Source organism: Macrobrachium rosenbergii, chromosome 27 (genome assembly GCF_040412425.1).
Source record: "Macrobrachium rosenbergii isolate ZJJX-2024 chromosome 27, ASM4041242v1, whole genome shotgun sequence".
NCBI classification, from domain to species: Eukaryota; Metazoa; Arthropoda; class Malacostraca; order Decapoda; family Palaemonidae; genus Macrobrachium; species Macrobrachium rosenbergii.
The window spans coordinates 15,633,147-15,646,891 of NC_089767.1; the positions used below are offsets into that span (position 1 = coordinate 15,633,147).

Sequence of the window (13,745 nt, forward strand, 5' to 3'; positions counted from 1 at the left end):
ACGAGCTGATGCACGTCCGAGACGCCTTTCCAGAGGCTGTCTCTTGATGCAACCTGGGATGCAACAGGTTGGTCCGAGGGGGCGACCGCTCATCGGCAGACCCCACTGGCCTCTCTTGGGCTAATGGTATGCCTCCTCCCTGGTTAAGGGGAGAATGGCAGTGACTGATGCCTACGAGAATTAGCGGGACAAACAGCCACCTCCTCCACTAACACTTCACTTTCACTTTTCTTGCCAAACTTATCCATAAGGACATGCATCGATGCCCCTAATTGGGTCACTATACCTACCACCATATTAATTCTGTTCGAATTTATTTTCCATGCTGGCGAAGAGATCAACTCGGAAGTATGAAAATCAGAAGCAGGAGTAGGTGGTCTCAAGAGTATATACTGATACAGGGGAAACAGGAATGACAGGAGGAGATACAGCAGGAATAACTACATCGTAAGATTTAGGAGTGTCTGACTAGCTAATTTCTCACTGGCTTTAGCAGCTACCTTCCTCTTGCGATCTCTCTCTAATTTATTCAAATGTGACGTCAGAGTCTTCCATTTACATTCGTCCCAATCCCTGCATTCATCACATGTAAAATCAATGGTACAAACTTGCCCTCTGAAATTTGTGCACAGGGTATGAGAGTCATGTGTAATTTTCATCAACCAGGTTTTGCAGCCTGCAATACTGGAAGAGCTAGTGTCTGACATACTAGCTAACAAGTCATAATCAGTAACAAAAACCAATCAAGAAAAAAAAATGCCGAAAGGCTACCATACAAAGAATACTTCACCGGATGGGAAGAAAACACAATTGTCAAAACCAAGCTGCTTAGTCACAATGATGTGTGAACGATACCACCGGCAGACACAAATTGGTCTTTTGGCTTTGTTGTTCCTCTCTCTTACCCCAAAAGCAGGCAGTTTTGTCACCTACATAAAAACAAAAAAAATTGCTACCCCAAATTTCAAAATTTAAGCTGCCGTTCAAGTAAAAATCGTAGCTATGTAATTACTGGGTAAGTTACTTATATAAAATCAGTTGTTAAATAACAAAAAACTAGTGCCAAAGTTAATCAATTCAAAATACTTCACTGAATTGGGAAACTAACAAGATGAATTCCAAAAACCAAGCTGCATTCCTACAACTGTGTGATCTCTAGGACGGCAGAAAAAAAAAAAGAAGCACTTTTCAAGGATAGAAGAATTAAAGTATTGCCATGAATTTTGAAAATTCAAGCTGCTGTCAAGTAGAAAGCTACAGCGATGTAATTACTGGGTAAGTTACTTAAATAAAAATGGAGTACCAAGGATGAAATGGAGATACTTGTACAGTAAACCCCCGTATTTGCGGGGGATGCGACCACACCCCCTGCAAATAGCTAAATTCCGTGAATACTTAAAACTCTTCTAAAAAATTTAGAACTGCCTATTTTTATAGCTCAAACACACAAAAACTCTAAAAATGCTTATAAGTTATTATCCTACTTACGATGGGGTTAGGTTCCAAAAAACACATCGTTTGTTGGAAAAAGCATATCTCAAATATAGCCTAGCCTACACTAGGGTATTCAGTACCATGTACTGTATACAAATGTGGTAGCCTAACCTACACTACAAAGTATACTCTATATGTATACGGTATAGTAATTACTAATATCAGCTAATTCTGGAGGTTCCTGCAGAATGACTTATGATAATTCAATACAAAGAGAAATTGAATAACAAACAAGAATTAGCTCAGCCTACACTATGGTATATCACATACATATACAGTAGCCTAGCGAACATTATACTGTACTCTATATTTACATATTAATATCGTATTATACAAACAACAACATAACAAATACAGTATGCATCTTTCCATGGATTTTTTAAAATGTTATGCTTTACTTCACTGTATCCAATAATATTGTATATACAGTAAATGCCCGTATTCGCGATCTCATGATTCACGGACTCACACATTCGTGGGTTTCTCTGTGGAACATATCTAGCCATTATTCACGGAAAATTCGCCCATTTGCGGTATTTTTCACAGAGAAATATTCACTAATTACTGTATTTTCATATAATTTTCATGAATAAATGCACTTTTTGTGATAAAACTATTAAAATACTCAGGTATATGTATTTTTACAGGGTTTTTCTGTGTTTAAACTATTAAAATGTGCAGTTCTAAGTGTTTTTAGAGGGGTTTTAAGTATTCAACAGACTTTAGCTATTTAAGGGGGGGACGCATCCCCCGGGAATACGAGGGTTCACTGTATTCTTATATTGCTTTTGTATCATAAATTGCGATCACAGCAATCAATGCTTTGATCTGGAAATCAATTACGCGGGAAGTTCAATGTTTTGGTCTGGAAACTGATTACATGGGAAGTTTATTTTGCCATATTTAACTCAGTTCAGAGCACTTTTCTTGACTCTAGTTAGCAAGGTTACTATTCGTTATACGAAGTGTTTCTAAGTCGAAATATAACTTAAATACGTCTCGTTGAGAAATTAATTTAGCTATTTTCTTTTTTAATAGATGACATTGGCTGTTTGGGGGCATGTTTTTGTGTGTTAAAAAAAAAAAAAAAAAAAAATCTTGGTTCCGTTTGCTTTTTTCACTTGATTTCATCATAATATGAGCTTTACGTATTTACCTTTTATTGGCGTGAAAACAGCAGTAATATGTGTTCTTTCATGCCCAGTAGTTTTGATTAAAGTACTTTCTCTCCAATTTTATCTACGGTCAAGTTTCATCCATGTTGCCAATGCTCGATAATTTATAGTCATTAGCATTGTTTACTGCCATACGATGGTTGAAATAAAAGCAAAACAGCTGTTGTTATCCGATTCGGTTATAAGCAAACCAACAGTTTCTTGTTCGGTTGTTTATGGCTGTACGCATTTACGCAAGAGTATAACATTACCAACAATACTTTTATCATTCTCTTTTACTTTTTTAACTAGAAGACAGGATAAAGAGATGAAGGAAAAGAAGTTGGTCTCTCTCGCTGCCTGTTTGTATGCTGCGCCTGCGTGAAATTTAAAAATATTTTATAAATACCGTCGTATCAGTATTAATTGCTTAACCCATCGCAAAATCGAATTATTGTAACTCAAGCACTAACTAGGTACCCGAGTATTTCAATAGTTTTATCACAAAAAGTGCATTTTGTCATGAAACTGATATGAAAATACACAAATTAGTGAATATTTCTCAGTGAAAAATACCACGAATGGGTAAATTTTCCGTGAATAATGTGAATATATGTTCCAAACAGAAATCCGAGAATCGGTGAGTCCACGAATCATGAGAACGTGAATACAGGGGTTTACTGTATATAGACTACTGACATAAAATGTCACATTCACAGAGAGAGAGAGAGAGAGAGAGAGAGAGAGAGAGAGAGAGAGAGAGAGAGAGAGAGAGAGAGAGAGAGAGATTTATGAGTGTTACATGATGCCTGCACAGGGTGTATATAGCAATTATAATAACACCTCCAAGTAAAGCAAATGACAAACCAAAAATGTTTTAAAATTATATTTTAATGATAAAATAAGGTTTGTTCATACTTACCTGGCAGATATATATATAGCTGTATTCTCCGAAGTCCGACAGAATTCACAAAACTTCACGACACACGCAGTGGGGAGTCCAGGTGGTTAGTACCCATTCCCGCCGCTGGGAGGCGGATATCAGGAACCATTCCCATTTTCTATTCAGATTTTCATAGTGCCGTTGTCTCCTGAGGGGAGGAGGGTGGGCACTATGAATATATATCTCTGCCAGGTAAGTATGAACAAACCTTATTTTATCATTAAAATATCATTTTGTTCATGAAACTTACCTGTCAGATATATATATAGCTGAATCGCACCATTGGAGGTGGGCAGAGACAGCATAGGATTGAGAAACAAAACAATGTAGATGATTACACATCTTGGTTCCTTACCTTTTAGCATAGCTGACTTCGTGATTACTGTCACCCAAGTCTGCGTCTGCTTTACTGGAGTTTCCAACGAGGTAGAGACCTATATGGTTGGAGAGTTCCAGATGATCTGCCAATGGGGACGTGACCACTATGTGACCAGATCATAGCCCTCAAGAAGGAAGCAAAGAGACAAAAATAACCACCTGGCCTACCAAACATCGTGACTAGTTAAAAACTAAGGAAAGGGAAGACTGCCCCACAGTCTACCCCACAACCATAAAAACACAACCAAAAATTTTTAAAAACTATTCCTAACCATACATTACAGGATAGGATGGGTACTGCCTCCTTCCCCCAAGATCGTACCAGCCGAAACGTAAGGTCCCAATGAACAGCAAGACTCATACACTGTTCTTACGTCCTTTAGGTAATGAGAGGCGAACACAGAATGACTTCTCCAATAGGTGGCATTCATAATATCGTTCAGAGCCATGTTCTTTTGAAAGGCTACTGACGTTGCAACAGCCCGAACCTCATGCGCTTTAACTTTCAAAAGTTCAAGTCACTCTCCTGACAACTTTTATGCGCTTCTTGAATGGTGGACCTCAAGAAGAAAGCCAGCGCATTCTTTGACATGGGGACGCCAGGTCTTCTCACCGAGCACCATAACCTATCCGCAAGACCTCTTGACTCTTTTGTCTTGTCCAAGTAGAACTTTAGAGCCCGAACAGGGCATAGCAATCTTTCTGGTTCCTGACCCAGAATACCCGCCAAACCTTTCATTTCAAAGGACTTGGGCCAGGGTGAGACGGGTTCTCATTCTTGGCAAGAAACGACGGTTGAAGAGAGCACACCGCATCGTATCCTTTAAAACCAATTAACTTGGATATTGCATGAATCTCACTGATTCTCTTTGCAGTAGCGAGAGCAACTAAAAATAACGTCTTCTTTGTTACGTCCTCAAAGAAGCAGCATGAAGGGGGTTCAAAGGGGCTTTGCATCAGGAACTTAAGAACTACGTCCAAATTCCAAGATGGAACCAAATACTGATGCACCTTAGTCGTCTCGAACGACCTAATGAGGTCATGCAGGTCCGTATTGTTGGCGATATCTATTCCTCTGTGCCGAAAGACCGCCGACAACATACTCTTATATCCCTTAATAGTGGAGACTGCCAGCTTCGGAACTTCCCTAAGAAAAAGAAGGAAGTCTGCAATCTGGCTCACAGTGGTCGAGGAAGAGGAAATCCTCTGCGTTTACACCACTGTCGAAATACGGCCCACTTCGACTGGTAAACCGCGATCGAAGATGTTCTCCTGGCTCGCGATCGCTCTTGCCACCTGCTTTAAAAACCTCTCGCTCTCGCCAGCATTTCGATAGTCTGAACGCAGTCAGACCGAGAGCGGAGAGGTTTTGATGGTATCGTTCGAAGTGGGGCTGTCTGAGTAGATCTGGACGAAGAGGCAACACCCTCGGAAAGTCTACCAGTAGCGACATTACCTCCGGGAACCACTCCTTGTAAGGCCAATACGGAGCGATCAGAGTCATCCTTGTGTCTTGCGACGACGCTAACTTCCTGACCACTTCTCCCAGGATCTTGAAGGGAGGGAAAGCGTATAGGTCCAGACGAGACCAGTCCCAAAGAAGGGCGTCTATTGATACTGCTCCTGGATCCAGGACAGGAGAGCAGTAGAGCGGAAGCCTGTTGTTCTTCGATGTTGCAAACAGGTCTACTAAGGGTCGACCCCATAAACCCCACAGTTTTTGACACACCTCCTGGTTCAGAGTCCACTCTGTCGGGAGCAGTTGATGACGACGACTTAGCAGGTCCGCTCTCACGTTCTGAACGCCTACTACAAACCTCGTCAGGATCGTAACGTTCCTGGAACTCGCCCACAACAGGATCTCTTTCGCAAGGACGAACAGGGAACGAGAATGAGTGCCTCCTGCTTTTTCAGGTAAGCTAGAGCTGTGGTATTGTCCGCGTTTACCTGGACTGTGCGACCGGACACTTGATCTTCGAAGAATCGAAGGGCTAGAAGAATCGCCCCTAATTCTTTCATATTGATATGCCAGGTCACCTGTTCCCCTCTCCAGGTGCCTGACACTTCTCTCTTCCCCAATGTTGCTCCCCACCCCGACATTGACGCGTCGGAGAACAACACTAGGTCGGGGTTCGGAAGGCTGAGGGACACGCCTTCTGAAAGCCTCGAGGATCCAACCACCACCTGAGATGCTCCTTCACCTCAAGGGAAAGTTTGAGAGACAACTCGAGATTTTCCTTGTCTTCCCAGTTGTCTTGCAGGAAGAACTGAAGAGGCCTGAGATGTAGTCTCCCTAGGGAAACAAACTTTTCCAGTGAGGAAATGGTCCCCAGCAGACTCATCCACTCCCTCACCGAACATGTTTCTTTCCCTAGGAAGGCTAGGACTTTTCCGTAGCACAGCTGTTGACATTCCGGGGACGGAAAAGCCCGAAAAGCCACTGAGTCCATCTGAATCCCCAGATACACGATGGACTGTGTTGGGGTCAGGTGTGACTTTTCGAAGTTGACCAGCAGGCCGAGTTCTTTCGTCAGGTTCAAAGTTGCTTGTAGATCCTCCAGACACCTCTCCTCGATGACGCTTTCGAATCAGCCAGTCGTCCAAGTAGAGCGACACACGTCGCCTGTCAGATGCAGCCACCTTGCTACATTCCTCATGATGATGGTGAAAATCATGGGAGCTGTGGACAGGCCAAAGCAAAGAGCTCTGAATTGATACACCTTTCCCTTCAAGACGAACCTCAGGAACTTCCTTGACTGAGGATGTATCGGTACGTGGAAGTACGCGTCCTCTGAAGGTCGAGGGATACCATCCAATCCCCTGGTCTTAAGGCTCCTAGAACAGACTGAGCCGTCTCCATCTTGAAAGTTTCTTTCACGACGAAGCGGTTCAGGCTGCTGACATCCAGCACAGGTCTCCAACTTCCTGACTGTTTCGGGACCAGGAACAGCCTGTTGTAGAAGCCCGGGAATCCAGGTCTAAGACCTGTTCTACTGCTCTCTTGACGAGCATTTGCCGCAGCAGGTCGTACAGGATCTCTTGTTTCTCTGGACCGTATTTACGACGGAGAGAGGTCCAAGGGCGAAAGGCTTAAGGGAGGGGGAGAAAGGAAAGGATCTTGTATCCTTTCTCTAAAACCGAAAGGGACCAACTGTCTGCCCCTCTCACTTTCCAGGCCTCGCAAACGCAAGAAGCCTGGCACCCACCGGTATCTGGAGGAGAATCACATCACTTCTTGCCCCTACCTCTAGCAAGGGCTTTTCCTCTCTAGAGGTTCTTTCCTCGGGAAGAAGGCTTTGAAGATGATCCGCACGAAAGGGCTTCTTCATCTTGGGTGACTGCTGACGGGTTGACGCGTCGTCGAGGTCACGGGAACCGCAGGGCGCCGATGACTGTGCCAACAGGTCCTGTGTGGTCTTCTCTAGTAAGCTTGCAGCGATGTCCTTTACCATCGAAGCCGGGAAAAGATGACTAGAAAGGGGAGCAAACAACAGTTCTCCTTTCTGTGCCAAGGAGACGGACTTCGTGGCGAAACCGCAGAAGAGTGACCTCTTCTTGAGCACTCCAGTCGCAAAGTGCGAGGCCAATTCGTCAGAACCATCTCGGACCGCCTTGTCCATGCAAGACAAGATGCTCGAAAGGTCCGACAAGGAGATCGAGTCCTGACTCCGCGACTTAAGGTCCAAAGCTCCAAGGCACCAGTCAAGGAAGTTGAAAACTTCTAGCGTCTTGAAAAGGCCCTTCAAAAGATGGTCCATCTCCGTAAGAGTCCAGGAACCTTGGCCGTCGACAGATGAGACCTCCTACTCGAATCAACGAGAGAGGCGAAGTCTCCCTTAGATGAGGAAGGAAGACGTAAGCCTAAGTCTTCTCCGGTCTCATACCACATCGCCGCTTTACCGAGAGCCTTGAAGGGGGAAGGGCGAAAGAAGACTTTCCTTGAGCTTTGCGGGAGTCCATCCACAAATGGACTTTCTTGAAGGCCCGCTTAGTGGAAAGCGATTTAGTCATCTTCAGAAATCCCGGGCTTTCCTAGACTTAGTCGAAGTCAGTTGAGAAGGAGGAGAGAGAGGTACTGCCGGCAGAAACTTGTCGGAAAACAATTCCTTCAAAAGCTTGACGAGAATCTGGTAGTCCGACGATGAGGACTGATCCTTCAATCTCTTCTTCAGACTCCGAGACCTGAGTCTATCTCCAACATCGGGCGGGAAGTGCAGAGAGAAGTTGGAGAGGAACACGCCGCAGGGACCTCTGCTTGGAAGAGGAACTGGCGTGCAAAGCAGCAGGAGAACCAGGAACCACACGAGAGACGACAGCAACGGCAGGTGGAGCGTCTTGAAGGGAGTCATGAACGTCTATCGGGGCGTCACGTCTGGCAGCATGACGAGCTTCTTGAGCGTCCAATCGAGCGTCACGTCTGGCAGCATGACGAACGTCAGGATCGTCCCCTTAGAGCGCCACGTCTGGCAGCATGACGAACGTCCAGGATCGTCCCTTAGAGCGCCACGCATGGGAGCCTGACGGCGTCATCAACAAAAAGGTGAACGTGACGTCTAGAACGAGAAGGGAGAGGAGGACGTCCTGGGGTGACGTCAAGACGGTCCTCCTCAACACCCTCCGGGGACGAGAGTCTAGAGTTCCTTCCACGACGAGCAGGCGAAGCAGACGAAGGTGACGAACGAGGAGCAGGAGAAGGAGAACGCCTAGATCTCTTCACTGGAAGTCTAACATCCTTCCGACGAGTACGGGACCTGGACTCTCTCTCTGCAATGAATGAGGAGAGTTGCTGCTGCATGGAGGCAATAAGGGTCCTCGTTGGTGACGCCTCTCTCTCTGGAGAATTACGTAACCTGGAGGAAGAGGGACGAGGGGACGTCCTAATCCTCTTCTCTTGAGGAGGGAGAGCTCTGTCTCTGGAGCGACTTGGGCGCTCAAACACGTCTTCTTCGGGATGACGTCCTGTACTTCTTTTGCAGGGGGAACGATCCACAAACTCTGGCGAGGAGCACAGAGTAGGAGAGAGAGGGCGTGAAGCGTCCTCCCTCCCCTAAAGCTTCTCTTAAGAGGGCGAGAGTCTACCTGACGGTTCCAACCCCTGCGTGGGGAGGACGTGTCAGAAGACGAGAAGCAGTCCTTCAGGACACGAGCACGAGCTCGCGCCTGGGCAGCCTGGGAAACGTCTTCAGGACCTGCCGAAGGGAACGCTAGACCGGTGGGGTTCCCCGTCACCCTCCTTCGGCTTTCGACATGCTCTCTCCTGAGTCCTGGGAGTCCAGCAGAGGTCCAGGCCTAGAGGCATGATGGGGCCGGTCTGACGCCCCCTCCACTACACTGGGGGCACTAGTCACTTCACAACACTTTTCTTGGAGAGCTGACACCTTAGATTCTAATGCACGAATCGATTCCATCATGGCGGAAAGCATATTAGTCTCCACTGGCACGATCTCAGGGGCTGGAGACAAAACCACAGGGTTAGGTTCTAAAGGTACAGGGGAGTTAGGGCCGACATCAACACTTCAAGCAAAGAGAAGCACTCCTGGAGGAAGACCTCCTCAGTCGATCACGCCCAACTTCCTCACATATTTATCATACGCTCTCCATTCATTTTCAGACAAAGAAGCACATTCATCACACCTATCATTCAACATGCATATATGCTTCCTACAGTTAGAACATACAGTGTGAGGGTCAACCGCAGCTTTCGGCAACCTCACCTTACACTCAGACATCACACACACACGGTAACTAGCAGAGCTAGACCCAGACATAATGATAGTCTAATTCAAAACCAAAGAAAAGTCAAAAAAGCGTATGCCGATCTACCGATCCAAAGTCAAAATACCAAAAGACAATCAGATACTTAAGCAAAAAAGCAAATCCTATGACGGAGGTGCAGACAACAGGTGTTGACAACACCGGCGACAGAGAAAATCTGAATAGAAAATGGGAATGGTTCCTGATATCCGCCTCCCAGCGGCGGAATGGGTACTAACCACCTGGACTCCCCACTGCGTGTGTCGTAAGTTTTGTGAATTCTGTCGGACTTCGGAGAATACAGCTATATATATATCTGACAGGTAAGTTTCATGAACAAATAATATAATGAGAGAGCAACCATGCACTTACTTTGATATAGTAGGTCTTTTGGGTTCAGGAAAAGGATTGAGAGCATCCAAGTCTTTCAGGCATTTAAGTGCAGCTAGTTTGGTGGCCCTGGGAAAAGATGTTTTGTTCAATGTCTAAATTACAGTATTAAAGTTTAAAAATTACTTCCATGTTCGCACATGAAAGTTTTGAAAATTTTGGTGTCTATTTAAATGGAACCTTGCACATAGTGAGACATATAACTCATACGTAACATTATTTTATCTGGAAGGGAAATGAATGGAAAATAAGTGGTAAATTTTATGAGACAAGAATGTTGGGCATTTAAACTACTGGAACCACCAATATTCTGGTGATGTTCCATTCAAGTTAATGCTACTCTTTACCAAGCAAGCACTGATTCAAGTATGCACTATACTGTACTTCCCCAAGCAAGCACTGGTAACAATAACACACTGACTAAAATGTGAATTTTTCTAATCCACCAGGGATTCTTCAGACCCCCTTTACCTTTAATCGACCAACAAAATATGAAATACAAATACTGTACTCTAATTCTTATAGAAATTGTCCAACAGTACTTTCATCTGTGAAGCTAAGATTTACTGATAATAATTAACTTCTTTTATTTCATCATTCATTCATTACCAAAAGGGCTAAAGAGAATGAATGGAAATGCTTTGAGAGAGAGAGAGAGAGAGAGAGAGAGAGAGAGAGAGAGAGAGAGAGAGAGAGAGAGAGAGAGAGAGAGAGAGAGAGAGAGAGACTGGCTGGCTGGCTGGCCTATGTGTTTTGAAGTACGGTAACTGGTTGTTTCAAGTATTTCACCTCTCTCTATCTTCTGCATACAATCATGACTAGGAACAAAGCATTTCAGTGTGGGTTTCCAACTTGCAATCAGCTGAGAGAGACGACCTTCCACCTAAGGAGTAAGCCTCCTAAACAAAAGGAGATGGTTTGTACTCCTGTAGAAACATGACATTTTCATAATAAAATTAAGTTTCATATATACTTACCAAGTAATTACATAATGTTAGCTATATAATTACTTGGTAAGTTACTTATATGAAAAATAAATATGACATTTTTATAATAAAATAAGATTTTATATCATACTTACCTGTTGTTTACATATAGCTGTAATTCTCGATCTCGACAGAAAATTCAAAACTGGCGGTCCCGCTAATATATGGTCAGGTGATACGACTACCCCCCCTCTACCGTGCCTGGATCCATTTCCATCAACAACTAATCATATTTTCTATGTCCCCTTGTCCCTTGGGGGAGGCGGGTGGGAATGTTTTATAAATAAAACAACAGGTAAGTATGATATAAAATCTTATTTTATTATAAAAATGTCATTTTTATACATGAACTTACCTGTTGTTTACATATAGCTGATTGCCACATTGAGGCGGTGGGCATGGACAGCTGTAAATGTTAAATGGAAAAACCTGAGATCATCAGGCTAAGAAAAAAAAAACGTCTTAACTTTGGATCCTTACCTGCTAAGGAAGCTGTTTTCTCGGTTACTGCCTCTGTAACCTGCTATCCTTAGTGCAACTGCGGGCCTAGTAGCTCAGACGCAGGTTGCTATATGGAGAAAGGTCTGTTGGCCCAGCCGTCTTCGACACAATCAACCAAAGCATATAATGCCCCTGCTCAGGGCGCAGTACTCAAAGCATCCACCATCATATCACCCAACCATAAAAACTCACACCAACCTAATAAATTAGACCTACTAGGCCATCTAACCTCTTAGGCTCTAGTAGTCGACCAAAAAGAAACTTCTGCACCCAAGGAAACTAAGGAGAGGATCTAGAGCCTCTGGTTTCCTTTGCCCATCACCGTGTCAGACGCAATAAAGGGGCCCAACGTACTGCAGTCTTCATATGTGGTTTGGATCTGTCTCAGATAATGCGAGGCAAAACCAGACGAACATCTCCAATAAGTTGAACTTAGAATGTCCTTTAAAGCCATGTTCTTCTTGAAGGCTAAAGAAGTTGCAATAGCCCTAATTTCATGAGGCCTCACTTTAACTAAGGGGAAATCCACATCCCTTAATTCCTTGTGTGCCTCCTGAATCAGTTCTTTCAAAAGGAAAGCAATCCCATTTTTAGATAGAGGGTTCTTGGGGTTCTTAGTTGAGCACCATAAAAATCATGAGTTCCTCTTACACTTCTGGTCCTGTCCAGATAGAATTTCAATGCTCTGACCGGACAGAGAAGTCTCTCCGTTTCTCTTCCACTCAAGGAGGATAGGCTAGAATGGGAAATTCCCTTGGCCATGGATTACTAGGGTTTTCGTTCTTAGCTAGGAAACCCAAGGTGAAGGAAACTACAGCCTTATCCGCACAAAAACCAACTCTTTTGTCCAGAGCATGAATCTCACTTACTCTCTTTGCCGAGGCCAGTGCCAAGAGAAAGAGAGTTTTCTTAGTTAGATTCCTAACGGAGCAGGAACTCAAAGGCTCAAAAGATTTGGAGGTAAGCCACTTTAGCACCACATCCAAATTCCAATGCAGGTACACGAAGAGATTTGCCTTTAGTGGTAGCAAAGGATTTAAGGAGTTCTGCAATATCTTTGTCCGAGGAAAGGTCTATACCTCTATTCCTGAAAACTGCCGCCAGCATACTCCTATACCCCTTAATCGTGCTGACAGCCAATTTCTTCTCCTTGTGCAGAAACAAAAGAAAATCCGCCACCTGGCTTAGAGTCGTAGAAGTGGAAGACACTCCAGACTCGGAGCACCACTCCTGAAGCGCTTCCACTTCGCTTGATAGACCTTTGTAGACGAGGGCCTGGTTGATCTAGCCATTGCCTGCGCCACTCTTCTAGAGAAGCCTCTCCTCCTGTAGAGTCGCTTGAGAGTCTGAACCCTGTCAGATTTAGATCTGACGGGTTCCTGTGGAACTTTCTGCTGTGCAACTGGCACAGAAGGTCTGGTCTGAATGGCAACCTCCTTGGCCAATCCACTACTTTCTCCAGTAGCTCTGGAAACCATGATCTTCCTGGCCACCATGGAGCTATAGGATCATTGACACACCTTTGTGTGCTCGAAACTTTTTCAGGACTTCTCCCAGCATCCTGAAGGGAGGGAATGCATAAAGGAAGAGACCTGACCAGTCCAGGAGCATGGCATCCACCGCTAATGCTTCTGGGTCTGGAACAGGAGAGCAAAAGAGAGGTAGTCTGCGGTTTTCCTCGTTGCGAACAGGTCTAGCATGGGAGTTCCCAAACCTTCCACAGGCCTTGGCAGACTTTCTGGTGGAGGGTCCATTCCGTCGGAATGACCTGGAGTGACCTGCTGAGGATATCCGCTCTTACGTTGAGAGCTCCCGGGATGAAGCGAGTTACTAGCTCTATGTTCTTGGTTGCCGCCCACAAAAGCAGGTCTTTTAAATCTCGAACAGAGAGAAGGAGTGAGTGCCTCCTTGTTTCTTCACGTACGCCAGAGCTGTGGAGTTGTCCGAGTGCACTAATATCTTTTGTTTTTCCACCAGAAGCACGAAATGTTCCAAGGCTAGATGTATTGCCTTCAACTCTTTCGCATTTATGTGCCAGTCCCGTTGGGATGAAGACCAATTGCCTGACACTTGAAGATCCCCAATGTTGCTCCCCAACCCTCGTCTGAAGCGTCGGAGAACAACATCAGGTCTGGGTTCCTCTGT

The 13,745-nt window shown here is 44.7% G+C and overlaps 1 protein-coding gene across 2 annotated transcripts in view; it reads right to left on the bottom strand.

Moving 5' to 3' along the window:
- Positions 1-13,745, bottom strand: part of LOC136853428 (uncharacterized) — a 125,766-nt gene that overhangs the window by 83,105 nt on the left and 28,916 nt on the right. The window contains exon 2 of one of the 2 annotated variants that reach the window (XM_067128980.1): positions 10,096-10,182. The exons of the other annotated variant lie outside the window; for it this stretch is intronic. Within the exon in view, the coding sequence (XP_066985081.1) occupies positions 10,096-10,182 (87 nt within the window). The remainder of the gene's footprint in view (positions 1-10,095; positions 10,183-13,745) is intronic. 2 annotated transcript variants of the gene reach the window in all.